Genomic DNA, 25,314 nt, shown 5'->3' with positions numbered 1-25,314 from the left:
CAGCGCGATGGCACGTACAGTCCAAGTCCAGCTGCTGGATCCCCGCAGCCACCGCACAAGGCAGAGGCACAGGGAGGAGGGAGACTCACAGCAGCCGTGCCCCTACTTCCTAGCACAACGTAACACAGAGTGAAAGCATCCTCAGAAGGGAAGTCACAAGTGAGCAGGCGAGTTTGGTCTAGAAGAGCCGGGTGCGAAATCGTGCATCTCAGTTTAACTTTCGTTTGGGAGGTTCTGCATAGTAACTGTTCTAACTAACAAAGCAAAAACATCTCGACGAACCTGACTTTGAAAAGTGACTGAAAAGCTAGACTGAGTAATCTCACGGATCTGTTTTGCCTTTAAGTTGGAGTGGTACCAATGGACTTTAAAAGGTCAGTTAAATATGTATTCATGAAAAGTCAAAGTAAAGCGTTAGAATATATTTGCAAGCCCTGGCCAAAAGCTTTCGAAGCACTTCACTTTAGGAAAAACTGGTTTAACGTTTATAGGTTGGTGCTGGAAACCAAAGAGAAAAAGGTAGAAGAATGCCTTATCATCCCATCCTTTCCTCTGCGATTATTTCTCCTTTCCTCACCACTTCGGTTACTTTGTGAATCCTAAACAGTCCACCTAATTATGGGAAGAATTAGATGCTGCTAATTACAGAAAGAATCAATGCTGATTTCTAGAGTAAAGAGATTAGAGCACCGGCCTTCAAACCAGAAACTTCAGGGTCCAGTCTGAGGACCTAAATGTTTGCTTCTCTCTGTGCCAACAGTAAACTCACAGAGGGCCAGGTCCCCTCTTCTGCAGGGTCTGAGCCCTGCCCAGTACGCTCCAACTGTTGCAGGAGCACCTAAATGTTTACTGGGCCAAACTGACTAGCATGGCCTTTCAGAAGTTTCTAGTATTACAACTTGCTTCCTGGGTTTTTGGGTTTTTTTTTTTCTTAATGCTAAGGTTGTTTTTTGTTTACAAAGTATTAAGACTTCTTAGTAAAGCTTAGGGAAAATTTCAACAACTATTTCCATTTAGTTAGCAGATAAAATTCAGGGGGTTATTTCCATTTGAATGTCAAGCCACACACTTTGACACTATAAAGCCAACGATGTTGTGTTGACAACTTGCTAGGGGTTAGGCCAAAATGGGTCTTTCATGGGTTTCGGTTATTCTTATGGTGAGAAGTATTCATGGTAATTAGCGGGTGAAAACTTTCCTATTGTTTCTCTAATAAAATGAGTTCTCTTAAACGGTAAACCCCAAAAATTCTATTCGTCTTCCATCAAAAGACTGCATTAATTGTGCTTCATCTGGTTTAGGATATGTAGGCATAAATGGCATAAAACTTAAAGTATATTTACTAGAAGGGATAATGTAAGGGGGAAGTCCTTTCCTGGTTAGGAAGATCGTTTACAACAGATAGAAATCTAAGCATTCTGGAGAGAGAGAGAAAAAAGAGAGAAAGAAGCAGAGAGAAAAGCCAGAAAATAAAGATTATTAATGCATGCCCTACATTTATCCCACAAGGTCTCCTGAGCATTCCTCAGACATTATAGTGCAACATAGTAACTCCAGTGAATCAATAGTATTCCTATTTTTCTCAAGCAAAAAGTATATACTTTGAAACATATACTGAATAAAACATATATCATCTTTTAAGACACTAGTAATTTGAACTTCTATAAATATTCTTAAATAACAAATATATTATATTTAGCTATTCACATAGGACACAAAGTGACACATAGACATACAAAAATAAAACAGTCATGTTTTAACTCTTTTGCTGTTTCTGTTGGGTTGATTTTTTTTAGATACTAAAGATACTAAAACAATTCAGACACCAGAATCATCTTGTCAATATTGATCCTAGGGAATCTGGATGTGCATTTATTTATTTATTTATTTACTTACTTACTTACTTATTTATTTATTTTAGGCCGTGCTGCACTGCCTGGGGGATCTTAGTTCCCCAACCAGGAATTGAACCCGGCCCCTCGGCAGTGAGACTGCGGAGTCCTAACCACTGGACTGCCAGGGAAGTCCCTGGTTGTACATTTATACTGTGCATAGCTACCACCCCCAAGGGCAAAGGCAGTAAACATTCCTCGCTGGACATATTACTATGTCCTACAGTGGTTTAGAAAATCTCAGAGGGAATAGAGGTGTCCAAGTGTAATGAGAGAGTTTTCTTTAGCTGTTCTGTGGAAAGGAAACATTAATCAGGTCCCTTACCCAAACGGGATAAAGTCTGAAAATATTAAGCTGTCCTTTGAGTGAGTGGAATATAGGCCACGCCTCCTCCTTGGGCGTTCCCGCACACCATTTGCTATGAAGTATTTCTCAACACGTGGAAAAGGCACCACCATTCTGGACCAAAGGCAAACGATTTGGGTTCCACAATATCACATCTGTCCTGCCCCGGTTACTGCTGCAGATAGCATTCCTCCACTCGAAAGATGACTTAGGGAACTCAGCTACGCAACCAAATGGAATGTATACATTCTTCTTTTGGAAAACAGAGTATTTCTATGAAGAAGTATCCCTGGTAAAAACTGATCTTTTGTCCATGGAATGTTGTCATTCTCTTGAGAGCAACAAACAGAGGTGACAGTTCTCACATCCCACCTAGAACTTAGCATGGCCGGGGGCTCCCAGAAGGAACACAGAGACCATTTGCTCAGCTGGACTCCATCCCTCCAGCTGGAATGGAAGCACTGAAACTGCTGATGCAGCATCAGTGTTTGTCTTCACCCCAGTTGCATCCCTAGAGGAGGAGCTGGTGCTTCCAGGAACTGGCTTTCAGTTTTCCTTTATAAGGAAAAATGTTAAGCTACTACAACATCTTGAAGAGTTGCTTTGGGGTAAGATGCTGGGGGGAGAGCATCCTGGCTTGTTCTCAAATAGAATTTTCAATGCAGGCAGAGGAAGGTGGTTTCTCGAGTCCCTGGAGGGAGCCTTCGGGGGTGGATGTAGGGGTCCTCTGCTGTTGATGCTGCTGGTAGATATCCTGGATGAGCAGAGTGTTCATGACCTTCCACTCCCTGTATTTTCTGGCTGTCAGCTTCGGATCATCCAGCAGCTGGTTAATCATGGCCAGGTCATGTTCTTTACACTGTCCAAGGAGAAAAAAGAGAGAGAGAGAGAAGAGAGAGAGAGAGAGAGAGAGAGAGAGAGAGAGAGAGAGAGAGAGAGAGAGAGAGAGAGAGAGAGAGAGAGAGAGAGAGAGAAGAGAGTGAGATGTGGTGACTATCTTAATTTCAATAAACCATCTTCAGCCCTTTTACAAATAAACGCACATATACCTTGACTGTAAAATTATCAAAGTGTTTTTACATATTAATATTCAAGTCCCTACAACAACCCTAAGAGATATGGCAAGACACCCATTTACATAGGCTGACCACAAAGAAGACAGGCATCCCACCCAAGACTTAGGGGAAGAACTAAGCATATAACCAAGGTCTCCTATGTCGCTCTTCCCTGATCAATCCACTATTCCACACTACAGTCATATTTCTATCTCGGTGTGAGCTTTATTCCTCCTGGAATGGATAATTGTATAATCATGCCGTTAACCATCCAAACTTCACTAAGTAAAGCTGGGACATAGCACTTTTCCTAAGACATAAGTCAGTACAAAAATATATCTTTTTAGAGATAGAGATAGAGATAGAAATAGAGATAGAGATAGAGATATATATTGGATCTGGCCCAACACTGAAATAGCCCACTTAAAAACTCATCAGTTGCCTTATGCTTTGCATATATCTTACCCTTTTTCCTTAAGAAAATCCCTTTATCAGGGAGCTCATTATATTGGGATAATCCTATTCCTTATGCCTTGATCCCAATACATTCTACCCTTACATAATGAAATATATATATATATATACATATATATATATATTTTTTTTTTAGGGATTTCCCTGGTGGCACAATGGTTAAGAATCCACCTGCCAATGCAGGGGATATGGGTTCGAGCCCTGGTCCGGGAAGATCCCACATGCCACATGCCAACATGAGCAACTAAGCTCACGCGCCACAACTACTGAGCCTGCACTCTAGAGCCCATGAGCCACAACTACTGAGCCCGTGGGCCACAACTACTGAAGCCCATGCACCTAGAGCCCGTGCTCTGCAACAAGAGAAGCCACCGCAATGAGAAGCCCGCGCACCGCAACGAAGAGTAGTCCCCGCTCACCACAACTAGAGAAAGCCCATGCACAGCAATGAAGACCCGATGCAGCCAAAAATAAATAAATTTATTTTTTAAAAATATATATCTTTTTATTTTCTATTAAATTATACCATTTTTTAATAAATTTCACACATTTAATATATACAGAATAAATATGTAGGTTATCATTTTATTCAAAGAAAAGACTATTAAACTTCCATCCAAATAGTGCATATTTCAATGATGCTAGTAGACAATCTATTCATATTACTTCACCTGCCTCCTCTGTAACCAATGACACATTTCCAAAATGTCTGTCTCAGGTTAGGGGATTTTTCTGTAGTCAAGGAATGGACTGAAACATAAGAGGTATCAGCCGCCACATTCAAAAAAAGATCTCTCAACCTGACATTTATCTCAAATCTATTCCTGCTCCCTTCATCCCTGTGCACATAATCCCACTTTCGGATACAAAGTCCACTATATCACACTTGACCTGCTGCTACAGCCTCCCAAGTGAGGTTCCTGCCTCCAGTCCCCACTTTGTATCCACCCTCTGCCTGACAGTGCAAGGGGTCCCCCTAAAATTCCAAGTATTCTTAATAGTTCTCCTTCATGCCCAAGGTTCCATGGACATGAGCCCATCCTCCACTTCCTTCTTCCTTTCCTCTCTAAGAGTGTTGATGTGGATTTTCTCCCCGACACGCTGCTACTTCATACCCCCGGGATGTGCCGCACAGAGGACCTTCTTCACCTTCCTTCACTGGGGGACTCTAATTCCTTGAGGGACCTTCACATGGAACATTTCCCAGTTGTTTTTTTTTACTGGATTTTACTACACCTCATAAAGGTATACTCACTTCAGGCATCATGCTCTCCAAAAAAACCTCTGAACCCCCAGATTGAACTGAGAAGCTTTTTGTATGTTCACGTGCCTTCCAATGCTGGGATCCAGCCCTCTTAGAACTTACCATGTTACGCTGAGATGTTCATGGCTCTGTCACGCCACCTATTCTAAAGCTTCTTAAGGAAGGTGACAGGGAACATATTTTATTCATTCCTGTATTCCCTGTACCTAACACAGTCATGAATGACAGGTAGACATTCAATGCCTGTTCACTACTGAACTAATCTCTCTGCCTAGATCCAGGTCAGCAGGTGCTAAATATTCACAACTGTGCTCATGGGTCAAAGTTCAAATTCATGACCACTGCCATTAAATGCACTTTCACTACTATCCAATAATTGTGCTTTCTTATCCCTTTTCTCTCCCCCTCTCCCAAATGACTATTTCAAAACTTCTCATTTCTACTCAAATCTCCTCCCCAATCCTCCCTTGTCGCTGATGACCCTGCTCTTTATTTTTTTGAGGAAACGGAAACTATCAGAAGAGTAGTTCTCCCAAGCTCCCAGCACCTTCTACTACATCAGCACCAACATAAGCTGCCTTCCTTCCTGTTCATTTGGGTGAAGTATCTGTGCTCCTAGTGAAGACCGATCTCTCTACTTGTACAAGTGCTTCCTCCCTCACATTCAAGAAATTCCCTTCCGCAATTCTCCCCTCTTTCCCGTGACTCGTCAATCTCCCGTCTCCATGTGATCATTCTCACGGGCGTACAAGCAAGCTCTCATTTCTCCCATCGTAAAAGCCCTCCCTTGAGCCCACTTCACTATTCCTGTTAACGTTCAGCTCTTCTCTGCCTCCAACGTCCTTGTGCCCGTTCTTTCACAGAATGTCTCCAATCAGGCTTCTGCCCCCATCCTTCCACCAAAACTGCTCTGCTTAGGGCCGTCTATGACCACCATGCTGCTAAGTCCAATGATCAATTATTCATCTTCAACTTATCAACAGCATCTAAAACTGCTGACTACTCCTTCTTGAACACCTTCATCATGTTGCTTCTGTGACACATTTTCCTGAATCTTCTCGTCCCAGAGTGACCGCTTATTCTCAGCCTCCTTTGCTGGTTCCACCCAATCTCTTAACACTGGTATGCCCCAGAGCTCCAGATTTAGCCTATTCTCTGTTTTATTTACCTTCGTGCTCTTGGAAATTTCACGTACTCTCTTCCCCTCTCCCTACACACTGAGGGTCCCAAATCTACCTTGCCAGCCTTACCATCGCCCTGAACACCATACTTGTTGATCCCTTCAGCAGCTCCACTTGGGCGTCTCCAATAGAACGTATCCAAAACTTACTTCCTGTTATTCTCAATACCCCCATCTACTCCCAATACGTACTGAAACCTGCTCCTACCACAGTCATCCTCAAAGCACCTCATGGCAACTCCATCTTGCCAGGTGCTCAGGCCAGACACTGGAGTTGTCCTTGACTCCTTCTCTTACTCCCAACGTACCAGAAAATTCAGATGGTTCTACCTTCGAAATATGTCAAGCTATGGCACAGCTCTGTTGAGAACTTTCCAAAGGCTTCCTATCGCACTCTGAGTTGAAGCCAAGGTGTTTGCAATGTCAGTGAGGTATTACAGGCTATGATCCCCTGCTGCCCCTTGGACCCATGGCTCTGCTCCCCGTCTTGCCTCCCCACCCCATTCCAGCCACACTGACCTCCTTACCCGTCCTTAAATGGACCAGGCACACCCCCATCCCAAGGAATGTGCGTTTTTGTCCCTGTTACTCGAAACATTCTGCCTCAGGTAGACTGAAGGCTCACTCCCTTTCCTTTTTCAGATTTTACTCAAATGCTATCTTTTAAAGAGGCTTCTCATGCTTATCCTAGTTACAAATCAGTCCCTCAACATTCCTTATTCCCCTTCTCTCCTATTTGCTATCAAATGTATCATCACCTAGCACACTACAAATTTAACGTATTTATTTTGTTTATTTTTTTCTCCACCTAAATGTAAGCTTCATGAGGTCAAGCACTTTTGTCTGATATAAAGCCAGGTGTCTGAAAGAATGACTGACACACAGTATACTTTCACTAAATACCTGTTGAAAAAAATGAATATATCAAATAAGAAGTGAATGAAAGCACTAGTCACCCATTTGCCTTTTAACCTCTTCTGCATCATGAATCCTATTTAGAGTCTGAGGAAATCCACTCCATAAACGGACAAACAAACAAACAAACAAAAAATATATATATATAATTATATATGTGATATACGTATTATTGAATATATCTGTACTATATCTAAATAATATATAATATGTTATATAGATATATATTACAGATATATAGGTAGATACAGGCATAGACATAGACATAGATATAGACATAGATATATCCACACATTTGCATATAGTTTTAGGGATTCTAAGCATTGGCAGCATGTATTTTATCCAAATGAGGTATCTGCTCATGCATGATCCCAAATATTAGTGGCACACAAATGTATTTTCTGTCCTCTACAATTAGCTTTAACTTACATTTTATTTGGGGTGTTTTATTACATTTTCTTCTTTTCTTCTTTTCCTACTTCTAGATTGGTCAGAATAATATGGATTTCGAGGGAAAAGTACCACACATATAGTAATCTGAGTGGTGAGATTTATAATTTTACAGCAAGAGAGCAAGGGTGTGGTGATAAATGGAGATCAAAAGATATATTTGGGTTTCAGGAAGGAGAGAAAACTGTGCAGTAGGAAAGTAACCAAAGAGGGATATGAAGCAGGTTGGCCAGGACCCAGAAGCAGAGGGAAGAAAGGTTAGTTAATAAGTGGGTGACTAGGAAGGATTGCTGGTAGAAAGTCAAGCAGGACCAAGAGAGTTTTCTTTCTTCTCTCTGAGTTCTCCACATCTCTACTTCCAAAAACAATCTTTTCCGAAAAAAAAAAAAAATGCTTTCATTCTCTAATATTACCATAGTTCTATTCATATGAAGTTACTTAAGGACTGTTACTTTGTTCTTAAGAAATTTTGATATCTGTGCAGAGAGAGATCCTAATATTTTATTGAAAAAAACTAAATAAGATCTTTGCAGATCAACCAAATTTGGAAAATTGATTTTTTTAAGGCAAAAATGAATTCACCACCACTCTAAAGGGGATAAAAGGTTTTAGGAAAGGGTCTCTTCAACTAACACTTCTCAAATGGTTTTTAGCTCTAAATAATTCAAATTTCTTACCATTCAGCTCAAGTCCGTGTTAGTTCTTTTATGGATAAAAGAAAAAACTGTAGATAAGAATAGAGAGGAAGGAAATTAATGAAACAACTTAACCCTCTGAGCGCCTTCCTTGACTCGGCACCCTGGGGTCAACAGGCATCACGCAAAGGCCCTGCTTCTCCCCTATAGAGCAGCGGGCTCACTGGATGCTTTGAACCACTTTGACAACATACTCCTGGCTTTCTGGCAGGCAGGCAGGGTCTGGTAGGGGTTCTGAAAAATAATGTACTTCCATTCTTCACTCCGAATATTCAGTACATGGCTTGCCTTAAGACCTAAGCACTGGAAATGTGTTCTACCAGAGCAGGTGGGCAAAGAAGTGCTCGTTCCTCTTTTGACACAGGCAAGAGGAATCTTGGGAGAAAGTTTCAGTTGGACCCATTAATTATTCATTTAAAAATAAATACAGGCTTAGCCCAAAGTCCGGGGATGTGGAGCTATCAGAAACTCCTAAAGGTCTAATCTAAAGGCCTTTAGTGTGTGACATGATAGTTTGCTCAACTTCCTAAGAATTTCCATGAAGAGCATTCATTCCAATACAGTCCCAGTGAGAGGATTTTTCTTCATTTCTGGAATGTGCCTATTACTAAGACAAACATTATTATTCAAACAGTTTCCTTGTTTCTGCATGAAACTGTTCTTTTTGCTTGTCCACACTCCGGCTTTGAAGTATTTCTTAAGTAAACATTTATATTGCAACGTAACACACGTAGAGAAAAACGCTCATACAAGGTTTGTGCTTGATGCAATTATCACAAAATGAACACATCTGTGTAGCCACCATCAAAGTCAAAAAAGACTTATCTCAGAAGCTTCACTTGTGGCCTCTCCCAGTGCATATCCTCCCCTCCCCCTCAAAGGCAACCACTATCCTGACTGCTTTGAGTTTTAAAGACAGTTAAAATAATTCTGATAGCTTTGTGACATGAATGAACATGATGTACCAAATAATCTTTCTCTAATGAATAGGTTGATGTGCTTTTTCTCTTTTTTTTCAACAAGGTCAATTTCCACATCATCATGTCCTCCTCGGAGGTTCACAGGAATACATAACGTGGGGTCCATTTCATCAGCCCCAGCGTAAGGGATCTGTGGAAAGGTCTTCTTTCCAGAAATGTTCAGAGAGTGCAGTTCTTCAGCTGGGTGGGGTAGAGAGCCCCTGAGATGGCCCCAATGTTCCTTGCTCCCCGGTACTCATGCCCTTCTGTAATTCCCCTCCCTTGACTGCAGGAAGGCTGACCTAGTGACTTGCTTCTAATGAACAGAATACTGTAAATGCGATGTGATGTCACTCCTGAGATTGGGGTATAACCCACCCTGCTCGCTCACTCTCGCAGCTTTACTGCTCTGCAGGCAGCCAGCTTCTATTTTGGGAACTGCCCTATGAAGAGACTCACATGGGAAGGAACTGGGGGTGGCCTCCAGCCAACAGTGAACAATTGAGACCCTCAGTCCAACAACCTGCGAGGAACTGAATCCTGCCAACAACCACGTGAGAGAGCTTGGAAGCACACCCTCCCCCAGTGGAGGAATGAATGCAGCCCCAGCTGATGCCTGGATTACAGCCTTATAAGAGACTCTGAAGCAGAAGCACCTAACCAAGCCACACCCAAATGCCTGACTCACAGAAACTGTGAAATGATGAATGTCTATTGCCTGTAGCTGCTAAGTTTGTGGGTATTTTGTTGCCTAGCAATAGATAACTAATACCTGGGAAGAAAAGAAAAAGATGCTGAGTTCCTCAAGCCTGTGGCCATAGTGCATGGAGAACAAGACATCACAGAGAACCAGCTGCGTCAGTAAAACCTTTGAATTCTTTGTACAAACCTGCGCTCCCAGTGTCCAAGCCCCTGGCCATGGTCGGATGAAGGTCCAGAATCCTGAGTTTCCTGCTCTTTGGAAAGCTGAGACCACCGTCTTTCTCCTTCTAGAAGTAGCCTGAACTGTCCGGGCTCTCCTTAGCCTCTATTCCCTACTTCTCCCAATGTGGGCTGCAACACCTCATCCACTTTTATGCATCTGCCTAGGCCAGCTCCTCCTCCTTGAATGCACTTCCTTCTCTTCCTGATTTTCTTCATCTCTTATGATGGGCCAGTTTCAGCATCTCCATGGCATTGTCCCTAATGGCCTCAGGTAGGCAGCTGTTTCCCTCCTCTGGGCTACCAAAGCTGATATCAACTATAGCACTTATCACAACTCATAGCAATTGTTTTCCTTTATGTTTCCATTGTCCAGTGGGGTCTTCTCAGTGGTCCCAGTGTCCTAGAGTAGTGCCTCATACATAGTAAGAGTCGGGAAGTATTTGTTCAATAAAAAATGTATTCACTCATAGCAGTTATCGCAAATAAGACAGTAAAATCCCAACACAGTACGGCATATTACATTGGATGACCAAACACATTTATCAACTCTGTAAATACTATGGAATAGAACGTATTTGACTTTGAAATGAGTGCTAGTGATGTCTTTCATCATTAAATGCTAGGGAATTTCCTCTACATTTGGGTTTTCTTTGTATAAATAAAATACACCTTTGCCTTTTATTTTTCAGCCTTATTTTTACAAGGCTTTTAGGGGGCTTAGGTCTTCCACTGACTCACTGGGACATCTGACTGAGAGTCACTCCACCATCTTTTGTAGGCTTGTCCTTTTGATTGCTGATATTTCTTCCTGGAGAGGGATTCAAATTCATGATGCAAAAGGACATGTACAAAACAGCATTAAATTGCGGGTCTACAAGGCTTTCCAGAATCTATAAATCTTCCGCTAATTCAGGACTGTTTTACAAAGTATTCTGGCCTCTACTTGTTTGTGCTGTAATCTCAACGTGAAAGCGGGATGCTTTTGTTATAAAGAACCATTTTAGTTATGGGAGGCCATGAACATAGCTTCAGTACATCCTGTGCCCTGTCCCTTATTCTCACTGTGAAAACATCTGCTCGCCTGCTACCGTGAAGTGTCTGTTTCCCACTGCCCAGCTCTCATGGTGTTCTTGGCTCCAGACGCAAGAGCTTAGCATCACGTAAGTCTGCTATATCTGAAACGTAGGAAGTTTCTTCTGGATATAGTGTAAAAGAATGGCACCCTTTAATGAATCAGGCAAAATCCCAAGATCTTATTAAATTTTACTGTGTATTCTCACCAGTTGACTATCTCAGGCTCTCAGCAACATTTATTATTCCAGGTCATAGGGTACAAAAACAAATTACACATGATCCTTGCCATCTAGGAGCTTAGTATTTGAAATTTTACACCAGAGTGAATGCAAAAATCAAGGTCTATTGTAAAAACAAAACAAAAAAAACAAAACAAAAAAACTGCATTGGGTGCTACTGTGTGAATTTCCTGCTGTTTTAAGAATGTCAAGGGTCAACTCACCCTATAGAGACTGTATTGGCTTTTACTGCCTTTCCCTACCCTCCACCCACACATGTGGTTAGCATAAATCATTCTACAGAACCAGCATTTTCTCACGCCACATCCACAGAGTTCATCCACAGTCCGAAATTTCTTACCTTTAATGTGCTGTTCAAAGTTCGGATTTTGTGGAGCTTCTCGTTTATGGATGGATTTTTGCACCGCTTGACAAAGGACTTTCTCAACTCCTTTTTGGTTGAAGGTCGCCGGTCCCCAAGAGGAGACAGACTAGCTTGCTCTAACGATTTGTAGAGCTTCTCCATTTCATCATCTTCAGACACTTTTGTCTCTTCTATTAAAATAAATACCAATAAACCCAGTTAATCAAGGACAGAACATTTGACATGGTCCTAAAACAAGGCCCTCCTGATACCTTGATCTTAGACTTCCAGCCTCCAAAACTGTGAGACATAAATTTTTATTGTCTAAGCCGCTCAGTTGGTGGTACTTTGTCATACCAGGGCCATGTTCCCTTTGAAGGCTGTAGGGAAGGATCTGTTCCAGCCTCTCTTCCAGCTGCTGGTGGTTCCTTGGCTTGTGGCAGCATAACTCTAATCTTCACATGGTGTTTTACAGTGTGCATGTCTCTGTGTCCAAATTTCCCCCTTTTACAGACACCAGTCATATGGATTAGGGGCTCACCCTATTGACCTCTTAACTAATTACACCTGTAAAAAATAACCATTTCCTAATAAGGTCACATTCTGAGGTCTCAGTGGTTATGACTTCAACACAGGAACTTTGGAAGGACACAATTGAACCCATAATAGTACACAATCTAACCTCCCAAAATTTATGTCCCTCTCACATGCAAAATACATTCACTCATCCCAACATCTCCGAAAGTCTTAACACATTCAAACATCAACTCTTAAGTCTCAAATCTCACCCAAATATCATCTAAATCAGAGATTGGTGGGACTCAGGGAATGATTCATCCTGGGGCAAAGTTCCTCTCCACCTATAAACCTGTGAAACCAAGTAAGTTCTCTGTTTCTAAAATACAATGGTGGGGCAGGATAACCTTACAAACCAGTACACGCTCTAAAGGTTGAGAACCATTGTCCCAGATCACTTTTTAATGTCCTTCCTAGAACTGTTCTTTGAATGAAGGAATCCACCTGTGGTCTGTGGCTTTCAGCAGATAATAATAATTCCTCATGCCACACACCTCCATTCTCTTTGTTAACCACACCTTGCCAGCCTCAGCTCAAATGCTTCCAGTAAAGTGACTCCACCCAGGATCCGGGGGGACCCCGGATGTGCTAGGCTAAGCCAGTGGCAGTTCCATCATGCTAGCCACAGTCATTCACCCAGGGATGAGCACGTGTCTCAGATCAGGCCCACTGGGGCCAAAGAGACTCAATTCTGAGACTTTGGTTTGGGGTATCAGGGAATCAATTTCTCTATTTTCCTAAATGGAGTGGTGTGATGATGTAACCTGGAAGATTCCAGAAATCATGCCAAGAATCATGAGAACGGAGCCAATCCATAGGACCCAACTGACACATGGATTTTGGTGATACCATTACTGCCCTCTTAGCTTATGGGAGCCAGTACATTGCCTTTGTTAAGGTATTCTGAGTGTCGTTTTCAAGCATGTGCAGCTGAAAGAGTCTCAAATGATACAGAAAGTTACTCAAAGAAAACCATCTCTTGATGGTGCTTTAATTTCTTACTAAGAACTTCAGTCCTTTATTCACTTCAGTCTGAAAATAATGTTGGGAAAGATAGACCATAAGATTGTTTTCTACCATGTACTCCCTAGCGTCTATGCATTTTAGCTCCCGTCCTGAGAACAAGCTTGATAGAGGATCATATAGGAAGTATGGCCTTAGAAGAACTGCAGAAAAGGTCTCACCAAAGAGAAAAGCATACAACAGTAGTCTAGAAGCATCAAAATTAAGCGCACTCACTTACTTTACATTTACTCTTATAAGATTAAGTGTCTTTAGGCAATAGTTTTCCCCCTTCTACTACCAGAAAGTCCACAGGTGTGCCCAATACTCTTTCATAAAATGAAGAGCAAAGCTGTTGGGCTAACTTTGCAACTAAATTAAAGTATTGGTCAGTAAACTTCTTTGTTCATTACCACAATATTATCAAAAAAGGAGAAAATATTCAAAACTACATTTGAGCACAATGAGAGTTTTTGGCTCAGCCTGTGCAGACACCAAAAGTAGGTTTTTGTCAATAAGCACGTGAGAAGATGCTCAGTATCATCAGTCATTAGAGAAATGCAAGTCAAAACCACAGTGAGGGCTTCCCGGGCGGCGCAGCGGTTGCGAGTCCGCCTGCCGATGCGGGGGACGCGGGTTCGTGCCCCGGTCCGGGAGGATCCCACATGCCGCGGAGCGGCTGGGCCCGTGAGCCATGGCCGCTGAGCCTGCGCGTCCGGAGCCTGTGCTCCGCAACGGGAGAGGCCACGGCAGTGAGAGGCCCGCGTACCACCAAAACAAACAAAAAAACCACAATGAGACACTATTTCACACTCACCAGGATGGCTAAAATCAATAAGGCACAATAAGAAGTGTGGCCAAGGATGTGGAGAAACTGGAACCCTTAAAGTTGCTGGTGGGAATATAAAATGCACCCACCACTTTAGGAAACCGTTTGGTAATTCCTCAAAATGCTAAATGTAGCATTTTAAGTTACCATATGACCCACCAATTCCATTTCTAGTTATATACTCAAGAAAATTAAAAACATGTTAACACAAAACTTGTGCATGAATGTCATGAATGATATAGACAAAAGGTGCGAACAGCCTAAATGCTCATCAGCTGATGAGTGGGGTAACAGATTGTGGTACACGCATGCAATGGAGTATTAGTCATTAAAATAAATGAAGTACTGACACATACTAAAACATGGCTGAACCTTGAAAAATTCTTTGAAGTAAAAAAAGCCAGTCACAAAAGACACATACTATATCGTCCATTTATAATGAAATGTCCAGAATAAACAAATCCATGGAGACAGAAAGTAGATTAGTGGTTGCCTGGGGCTGAGGAAGGGACAAGTAGGAATGGGGAGCGACTGCTAATATGTATGGGGTTTTTCCTGTGTGTGGTGCTAAAATGTCCTCAAATTAGATTGTGGATCTAGTTGCACAAGTCTATGAATATACTAAAAACCACTGAACTGTATGTTTTTATGTGTGAATTTTATGGTATGTGAAGCATATGTCAATAGCGCTATTAAAAAGTAGACTTTTATAAGATTATCATGATAACTGATGACACTTGCATAGGAGAAATACTAAGCATGGCAACAGTCCTGGAGTTAAGCTGGAGACATTAGAAAGTCTTAAGAAATCTAAATGAAAAGACATCTGACTCTTAGAGCGGAACATTAGCATTGGCGACTCTGGGAGTTTTCAGTCCCACAAGAACACAATAATTGTACACATCATTTTTTTTACAGATAGGCAGGTGGGGACTCTACCTCAAATAAAGCCTGAATACATAGCTTTTAATACCACAGTATTTTTAAAGTAATATATATTTAACAAACCTCAAGAAACAAACCAAACAAGTATACAACAAAGAAGATAAACAGAATGACTTCTTTACTTTCTCTGTGTTCACCAAGCTGCTCAGTTGTGCTGCTAAATATTGTGATAGAAAATAAAAATACTTTCGACTAACACATTAATTTGTAATTCTGTCAGAGTAAAATGATTATATTAAGATCTTACATCTAATTCAACAATATTAAATCAGTAAAGATGAAAATAAACTTTAGAATCTTGAAATAACATGGCATAAAGTACATTCCCTAAATGAAAAATAAAGAGGACCGCCTCTTTGGATAATTTTATTATTATTTAATATATTTATATCAATATATATTACCTTTAAGTTAAAAATATCAGAGATTATCGCCCTTCCACACACATATTCCTGTCCCTATTTGCCTTTTTTGTATCATAATCTGAGAGATATACAACATATTGCTAGATACTCATGGGAAAGACCTGTGATCTAACCTCATCCATGACCTAAATGGGGATTTTATACTGTTTTACTATTACTAATGGCGGGTGCCTAGGTCTTCACAGGACAATAAAATGAACATCCAGTAATAATGGAAGCAGATGATAAATAGGAGGAAAAAAAGACCCAAAGGGTACAAGCACACAGGAAAACACAGCTTGCACCTGACCCCAAAGCCGAGGTGAACCGAGTCCTTCCTAACGGTTGTATGGAAGACTAGCGCTGGCTGGCTAATCCTACAGGGCTATCCCTGTACCTTTCAAAGGCTTCTCAATAGAGTAATATTTTTAAAAATCTCCATTTCACCTTTTTTATATAAATATTTTTCTAAATTCTAATATCATATTAGGAAACACTACATTGTTCCCTTATCTTACCAGATTATAAAAAGAGCAAAAAAAAAAAAAAAGATTGGCAGAAAAGACCACTGGTCTCTCTCCCTCTGGAAACAGAAGCCAAGTTAATTATTTCTATCTCCCTTGTCTTCTGTGGCAAAATGAAAGACTTTTGTCTGACAATCAAGTGTTTTCAACGCAACTGTTATCCTTCCTCTCAAGTGCATATTTTAGTCTCTTACATAAAATAACAGGACTTTAATTTCCTTCTCCACATAAGGCATCACGCCTCACGAGTTCTTTGCCAAGGAAGATGAAAACTATTTTTATTTTATAGATGAGAAAAAATGTGGAGATTCTTGGAAAACAGTAAGTGATCTTTCCAAAATGTAAAGCAGTGTGGAATGAGGAATAAAAGTTTGCTTCCACACTGTGCAGGCCCAGGCACTTCCGGAGCAGTCTTCTCCAACTTTAATAAGCAAACAACCACCTAGGGATCTTGCTAAAATTTCTGATTCATTCAGTCTGGGATGGCGGGCACTGAGATGCTAAATTTTTAAGGAGCTCCTAGGTGATGTCTGAAGTGCTGGTCCATGGACATACTCTGAGTAGCAAGGCTAGACTGCTTCCCAGCAATTAGTCATGCAGAAACAGCCTCAGCTCACCGGAAGAGAAAAGGACTGAAATTACAGCTAGAAAGTTGAGACTTGTCCAGAAAGCAGCATCTATTTTCTCTGTGCCATACCATAGTTTCTTAAAAAATCTGGCTTGCTCAAGGGAGGGTTCCAGAATCCCTGCTCTAAAGCATCAGTATCTCAATATTGTTGAGTTGGTAGGAATTTGAGGTAAATGTTAGTGACCCTTTACTTCTGTTAGACTGGCTCAGAATGTCTGGAGGGGTCAGTCTAGAAAACGTTCTCCAAACTTAGGTCAATAATCTAATGATTTAGACTCAATAAGGGGATGATATATTTTTAAGAAGATCTTTCTTGTTGACATTAGCAAAAGACAAAACACGGAAGATTCAGAAGGAGGGGAAAGATATGAGGAGCACTTCATGCCAAGAGCAGTGAGGCAAGAGGAAGAAGAAGTTACCCCAATACAATTTCACAAGCAGAAAATGAAGGTTTGGAGCAGATAAATGCCCTTACCTTTTCAAGATGGTGCTCTCTTGTCCTTATGTCTATGGTTATAATCTAGTGTGATCTATAATTACTTGCAAGACATCCTTATTTTTGCCTTATAGGAAATCCTCAGTGTACACATTTAGAGTTACATATTTCAACATGGCCATTAAATCCCTACTAATAAACCTTTTCCCAGGAAGTGATAAAAATCCTATACAGTTGAGATTATATTTCATTCCGCAGAGGACTGAATGTCCTGGAAAACTTAGGACTCATCCTTGATTCCTCTCTTTCCCTCACACGTTTGATCCCCTTATTAAGTTCAACCATCACATATCTTTGAATGTCCACTGTGTACTCGGGCAGTGCAGCTGAAAGACTAGGGATAGACTAAACCAGGCAACAATCCTTTATGAATCTTACATTCTTACATTGTATGTTTATAATATATCCCAAATATGTGTATTTTTTCTGCTCCCCACCCCATTGCTACCATCATTTCATTGTTGGTCTATTTCGACAGCTACATTCCTAATACCCATTTTTCATACAGTGAAGTGATCTTTTTAAAATGTAAACCACACCAAAACATTCCTCAGCTTCAGTTCCTCCAAAAGTATCTCATTGCACTTAGAACAAAATCCAAATACCTTAAAGGATCCACTAGTTGCCACATAGCCAGCTGCTACTGAATTCTCCAGTATCTTCCTATGCTGCCCCTACCCACTCTGCTCCAGCCATGCTGGATTTATTTCTGTTTCCTGAACCGCAAAATTTGTGCCAGTCCTATAGCATTTATACTCTACGTTCTCTCTGTCTAGGGTATGTTGCCAGCTATTGTTTATATGTGTAGGTTTCCTTGTGAAATTCAGGTCCCAGATCAAACATTGCCTCCTCATGGAGATCCTCCCCAACCAGTCATCTAAATAAAGGTCCTTCTTCCTACCTCCATTATTATATACCCTTACTTAATTTCCCTTATAGAACTTACTCACTACCAGAAATTATCCTGTTCTTCTACTTACCTAATTGTCTCCAAACCCTGCCAAAACAGACATACGCACCAGACTGTAAGTTCTATGCAAGAGGGCTATTGCCTTTGTTATCTTCAAAAAGCATCTCCAAATGCCAACAATTGAGCCAGAAATATAATACCTCCTCACAACGTATTTGTTAAACATTCACTGTTTGGTCAAAATTTCCATTCTTAATCTCATTCTCACCTCCTTCATATATCCATACATCACCTCCTTCATATATCCATACATAATAAACACAGCAAACTAATTCTGGATTTGGATTCTTTAAAAACTCAGTAAGTAAACTATTCTTACTAAATGTCAAGTGTCTAGATAGAGTAAAAGTAAAAATTAAAATTTGTTTTTGGTTAGAGAAAAAGGGAAAGGACACAAATTACTAACAGCAGAAATGAAAAAGAGGGTTATCACTACAGAACCCATGGGACATTAAAAGGATAGTAAGAAAATGCTATGAGCTACTCTGTGCCCCAAAATTTAATAACCTAGCTGAAACAGACCAATTCTTTAAAAGAAACAAAACTCACACAAGAAGAAATAAATGATCTGAATAGGCCTATATTCAATCAATAATTGAAAAATCTTCTGATTGAATCAATAATTAATAACCTTCTAAAACAAAGCACCAGTCCCATATGGGTTCACTGATGAATTCTACCAAACATTTAAAGAAAAAATTATACCAATTCTCTACAATCTCCTTCAGAAGACAGAAGCAGAGGGAATACTTCCTGACTCATTCTATGAGGCCAGCATTACCCTAATCATCAAATCCAGACAAATACATTTCATTGCTGAAAACCAATATACCTCATGAACATAGATGCAAAATTCCTCAGCAAAATATTAGCAAATTGAAGAATAAAAAAATTTTACACCATGACCGAGTGGGAATTATCCCAGATATGCAAGGCTGGCTCAACATTTGAAAATAAATTAATGTAGTTGATCACATCAATAGGCTTAAGAGGAAGAAGGAAAAAAACACATGATAATATCAATAGACACAGAAAAAGCATTTAACAAAACCCAATACTCATTTGTGATTAAAAAAAAAAAACTTCTCAGTAATCAAGGAATAAAAAGAAAATTCCTGGCGGCATCCTTGGTGGCACAGTGGTTAAGAATCTGCCTGCCAATGCAGGAGACACGGGTTCGAGGCCTGGTCCAGGAAGATCCCACATGCTGCAGAGCAACTAAGCCCGTGTGCCACAACTACTGAGCCTGAGCTCTAGAGCCTTCGAGCCACAGCTACTGAAGCCCATAGGCGCCTGTGGTCTGCAACAAGAGAAGCCACCGCAATGAGAAGCCCGGCACCACAACGAAGAGTATCCCCTGCTCGCTGCAACTAGAGAAAGCCTGTGCACAGCAACGAAGACCCATCGTAGCCAAAAATAAATAAAATTAATTAATTAATTTTAAAAAAAAGAAAGAAAATTCCTCAACTCAATACAGAATATCTACAAAAAACCTACAACTAACTTCATACTTAATGGTGAGAAACTAGAAGCTTTCCCACTAAGATCAGTAACAAGGCAAGGATGTCCCCTCCCACTACTCCTCTTCAACGTTGTACTGAAAGTCCTAGCCAACACAATAACACAAGAAAAGGAGATAAAAGTATACAGATTGGGAAGGAATAAATAAAACTATCTTTGTTCATATATGACAGGAATTTGCATCTGGAAAAGGCAAAACTATGGAGATAGTAAAACAATCAGTGGTTGCTAGGCATTGGGGAAGGGAAGGATTAAAAGGTGGGGTACAGAGAATTTGTAGGACAGTGAAAATACTCTGTATGATACAGCATTAATGGATACACATTGTTATACATTTGTCCAAACCCACAGAATGTAGAACACTAAGAGTGAACCCTAAGTTAAACTATGGACTTTGGGTAATTATGATGTGTCAGTGTAAGTTCATCAGTTTTAAAAAATACACTACTTTAGGGGCTTCCCTGGTGGTGCAGTGGTTGAGAGTCCGCCTGCCGATGCAGGGGACACGGGTTCGTGCCCCGGTCTGGGAGGATCCCACATGTCATGGAGCAGCTGGGCCCGTGAGCCATGGCCGCTGGGCCTGCGCGTCCGGAGCCTGTGCTCCGCAACGGGAGAGGCCACAACAGTGAGAGGCCCGCGTACCGCAAAAAAAAAAAAAAAAAAAAATACACTACTTTAGTGGGAGGAATATTGATAATGGAAAAGGCTATTATGCGTAGGGGCAGGGGTAGACAGGAAGTCTCTGTACCTGCCTCTCAATTTTGCTGTGAACCTAAAATTGCTCTAAAAATTAAAATCTACTTTGAAATATTTGTCAATTGGCTGCTTACTATAGTTTTGTAGTTTGAGGCAAATAGAACCTTATTTGCCTTGGCTTTAATTAAGAAGAAATAAAATTATAGGGAGAGAAATTAAAAATTAACAACCAAAGGGTAGTGCAGGAAAAGATGTCAAAGGCTTATGGTGTTGTCTAGACAAGAAGGATCTACCTGTAAAAACTGATCTCACAGTTTCCATTTCTAGTTGAAAATTCAGACACGTGCTCATATCATTCTAGTTCCTTGCTCTTGATGCATAGGGTGACATATATTCAGGAGTCTCCGGAACAGCCAGGAAGGGCCAGGAGGGTATAATCAAAGAGACAAACAAATGAATCTGAGACCATTAGGTTGGGAGCATCTCAAAGGACTGCACAAGATTCTTCACAGAAGTAAAGTGTAAACTGCAGGTGTATGCGTTCAAGAAGACTTGCAGATCAGGGACGTCATTCTCAGACCAGGGGCACAAAGAATATTCCCCAGCTTTGTGTAAAAATACCTGGAGACAAATGAAAATGCAAACACACTGATCCAAAGTCTATGGGAATAACAAAAGCAGTTCTAAGGAGGAAGTTTATAGTAATATAAGCTTATCTTGAGAAACAAACAAACAAAAATCTCAAATAAACAATCTAACCCTGTACCTAAAGGAACTAAAAAAAGAACAAACAAACCCCAAAGTTAGTAGAAAGAAATAATAAAGATCAAAGCGTAAATAAGTAAGAGACTAAGGAGTAGAAAAGATCAGTGAAACTAAGATCTGATTCGTTGAAAAGTAAACAAAACTGCTAAGCCGTTAACCAGATTCATCAAGAAAAAAAGGACTCAAAAACAGAAATGAAAGACAGGTTACAAGCAACACTACATGAATACAAAGGCTCATAAGAGATTACTACTACAAACAAATATACACCAATAAAATGAACCTAGAAGAAATGAATAAATTCCTAGAACATGCAAACTCCCAAGACTGAATCAGGAAGAAATAGAAAATATGAAGAGACTGATCATCAACAATGAAATTGAATCAGTAATTTAAAAACTCACAACAAACAAAAGTCCAGGACCACACAACTTCACAGGTGAATTCTACCAAACATTTAAAGAGTTAACACCTATTCTTCTGAAACTATTCCCAAAAAATTGAAGAGGACAGAACACTTCTGAACTCATTCTATGAGGCTAGCATCACCCTGACACTAAAACCAGACAAAGATACTATAAAAGAAGAAAATCACAGGCCAATATCACTGATGAACACAGATGTAAAAATCCTCAACAAAATATTAGCAAACCAAATGCAACAATACGTTAGAAGGATCATACATCACGACCAAGTGGGATTTATCCCAGGGATACAAGGCTGGTTCAGTAACTGCAACTATAGCAATGTGATACACCACATCAACAAATTGAAGAATAAAAACCCCATGATCATCTCAATAGATGCAGAAAAGTTTCTGACAAGATTCAACGTCCATTTATAATAAAAACTCCCAACAATGTGGCTACAGAGGGAACATTCCTCAACATAATAAAGGTCATACATGAGAAAACTAGTCAACATCATACTGAACAGTGAAAAGCTGAAAGCATTTCTTCTAAGATCAGGAACAAGACAAGGATGTCCACTCTTACCACTTTCATTCAACATAGTATTGAAATCCCAGCCACAGCAGACGAGAAAAAGGAATCCAAATTGGAAAGGAAGAAGTAAACTGTCACTGTTTGCGGATGACATGATACTATAGGTAGAAAATCCTAAAGATGCCACCGAAAAACTACTGATCTCAGTTATATGTGGAATCTAAAAAACAAAACAGGGACTTCCCTGGTGGTGCAGTGGTTAAGAATCCACCTGCCAATGCAGGGGACATGGGTTCAAACCCTGCTCCGGGAAGATCCCACATGCTGTGGAGCAACAAAGCCCGCGTGCCACAACTACTGAAGCCCGCACACCTAGAGCCCGTGCTCCGCAACAAGAGAAGCCACCGCAATGAGAAGCACGCACACCGTAACGAAAAGTAGCCCCCGCTCGCCACAACTAGAGAAAGCCCGCGTGCAGCAACTAAAACCCAATGCAGCCAAAAATAAATAAATAAACTTATTAAAAAAGAAAAAATTTTAAAAAATAAAAACAAAACAAAAACAGACTCATAGATACAGAGAACAAATAGGTGGTTGCCTGAAAGGAGGGCAGGGTGGGGGGGGAGGGCTAGATAAATAAATGAAGGGGATTGAGAGGTACAAACCCCAGTTATATAACAATTAAATCATGGGGAAGTAACATATAGCATAAGGAATATGGTCAATAATATTGTAATAACTTTGTACGGAGACAGATGGTCACTAGACTTACCATGGTAATCATTTCTAATGTACACAAATGTTAAATCACTATATAGAATGCCTGAACTAACATAATATTGTTCATCAACTATATTTCCAAAAAAATGAGATTAAGGTTCTGAGAACTATAATTGACCTAGTTATATGGCATAAATTTGCAGGTAACCTCATCAGCATTATTTCATGACATCATCCAGGGATCTTTGGCCACTTGACATGAAGCAGAGAAAGCAGATAGTGAGTCATCCATGCTTGAGATTAATGCCATTGAGGTCAAGAATTATAGATTCAAGATTTTTCCAGTAGTAAATATTTACTCCCATTTTCAAATCACTTCGCAAATTATAGTTCAAAAGATAGGATCACTAGGAAATTTTCTAGGGACTAAATTAAGTAGCAGAGATACAAAAACCAAGATTGGTCTTCACCTTGATAGACATGCTATAGAACCCCTCAGGTAAATCTCTCCTTTGCTTCTTATCCCCACTGCCACCCCAGCTATTACACAAGCTTCCTAACTCTTCTAATTTCCTTTGTCCCCTTACACTTTTCTACCCCCAAATTCTTAAGCTCATGTAATTTTTCTAAAGTGCACCTCCAATTATATGATTACCCTGATTAGAAATAGTCATCTATTATCTATTGAAATAAACTAACAACGAGCCCAGTATTCAACATCACCCACATTTATTTTCCATTCCTCTTTTCCATGGCTCACCTCTCTACCTGCAGACCTTCCCACTCAGATCTTAGATCAGCTTAGATCACTTAGATACGATCTTCCGTATTTTGAGTTCCTGCTCTCTTTCAAATCCCTCGAGTACTTTGTATGTCTCTGTGGCACTTATTTTACTCTGCTTTCTTTTGTTAAATGAGTCTTATTCTTCCCACTCTCCCCATTACACATTAAAATATTTTAGACCAGAAATTGTATCTTGCTTGTTTTTGTATTCCTATTAGCACAAAGTACATGAGTACATGTTAGGTACTCAAAAATAATAATAATAATGCTTAATTGAATGGAGTTCATTAATCAACTTTTTCTTTTATTATTATCTTGCTTCCTAAAGAGACATACCTCGTAATTCCTACAGCATCATCTGAGGTAGCTAGCTAAAATAATGTCGCATCTGTACTGTTTGCCCTAAAATTGTGTAAAATTTTTGGTAATTGTTAAATCCTAAAATCTGGCCCATTTATGTCACTTTTCTGAGATGTCATGCATGTGCTAGTACGTCTATATCTTCATTAAAAATGCATTTTTTTCAACATGATCCCCAGGTCCATCCTGTCTGTACTTGTACTTAACAATTTATTTGCATAAATTGGGTATTAGTCTTGTTAGTGGTTATAGCACCCAGGGTAGGGTCACCCCATTCATGGAGTAAGTAGAAGTCAAACTGTCTCCACATTGCCAGCATAATGTAAGTAGAGAAATACAATGTGAGTCATCATCACACAGGCGTGAGTCATGGGTCAAATAACCTTTCATTAAAGAAAGAAACGGTATAGAGTAAAACTGAGCTGAGACGAATATTCCATTTAACCCCATCACCTCTTACCCCATTACACTTTGTGGAAAGACTCAGTGAAGAGTCTCAAGAGCTCTGGAACCCCCAATGTAGAAAGGCAATAGAATGCAATTAACACCCTGCATTGTTTAAGTAGCTTACTTTGCAGGGGAAAAATGTCTAAAAAGGTTTACATTCGGTATACAATTGTAGCAACCACAATTTTAATCGCATACCAACTGCAAAATATTTCTCTCATTGTCTAAATAAAAAGAAGGCTATAATACATTCTGTCTGCTTGTTTCAGGGCTCAGTTATTAACCTTTAAGAATCTTTTCTACGATAAAAGCCTCTTTCTCCAGCAAACACATCTTGAAACTAGGACTTAATCTAAAATCCTAACTCCTGTCATGGACCATGTCGGAACTTCAATCCCTATTATAAAAAATGCTGAACAATATTTCAAACACAGGAATTTCAGCACTTTTCTTTTTTTTTAATTGGCAGCTAAAATAATAATAATTTTAGAAGACACAAAAATGAAACGCTACCTTCTTTTCCAACACACGTTAAAAAAAAAAAGCACAGTACTCAATCTGATTACTCAACAGCACGTCATCGCAAACGCAAGCGAAAACTGGGTTGCTGTTTCCATAGCAATGACTTTATGTAGTTTAACTCTGCTGGGAATTTAACCAAATCCCCAGCAGCAGGAGAAAATCATCAGCAAAAATTTTGTAACATACGGCAAGTGCCAACAGATCAGTGAGGGGAAAAATAGTTTTATTTTCTCTTCCTTCTACTCCAAGGAATACCTTTATGTCAGGCTGTTTGAAGAAGCATACAGATATTGTTGGTCACTCTGTACCTAACTCAAAATTTTAAAATACCTGGTTTCTTCCTTCTTAGATTAAAAGAGCTGTTGGTACTC

General features: G+C 40.1%; 1 protein-coding gene across 1 annotated transcript in view; it reads right to left on the bottom strand.

The window, feature by feature from the left end:
• Window positions 1-2,881: 2,881 nt before the first annotated feature.
• Window positions 2,882-25,314, bottom strand: part of IPCEF1 (interaction protein for cytohesin exchange factors 1) — a gene marked incomplete at its 3' end in the record, with an annotated part of 89,738 nt that continues 67,305 nt past the window's right edge. The window contains exons 9-10 of the mRNA XM_082855417.1: window positions 11,808-12,001; window positions 2,882-3,097 (exon numbers count right to left, since the gene is read on the bottom strand). Of these exons, the coding sequence (XP_082711543.1) occupies window positions 2,882-3,097; window positions 11,808-12,001 (410 nt within the window). The remainder of the gene's footprint in view (window positions 3,098-11,807; window positions 12,002-25,314) is intronic.

This window comes from Leucopleurus acutus, assembly GCF_964270905.1.
Source record: "Leucopleurus acutus genome assembly, chromosome: 15".
NCBI lineage: Eukaryota > Metazoa > Chordata > Mammalia > Artiodactyla > Delphinidae > Leucopleurus > Leucopleurus acutus.
Note: the sequence above shows the minus strand (reverse complement) of the source record. Positions and strands in the feature narration are given on the sequence as shown.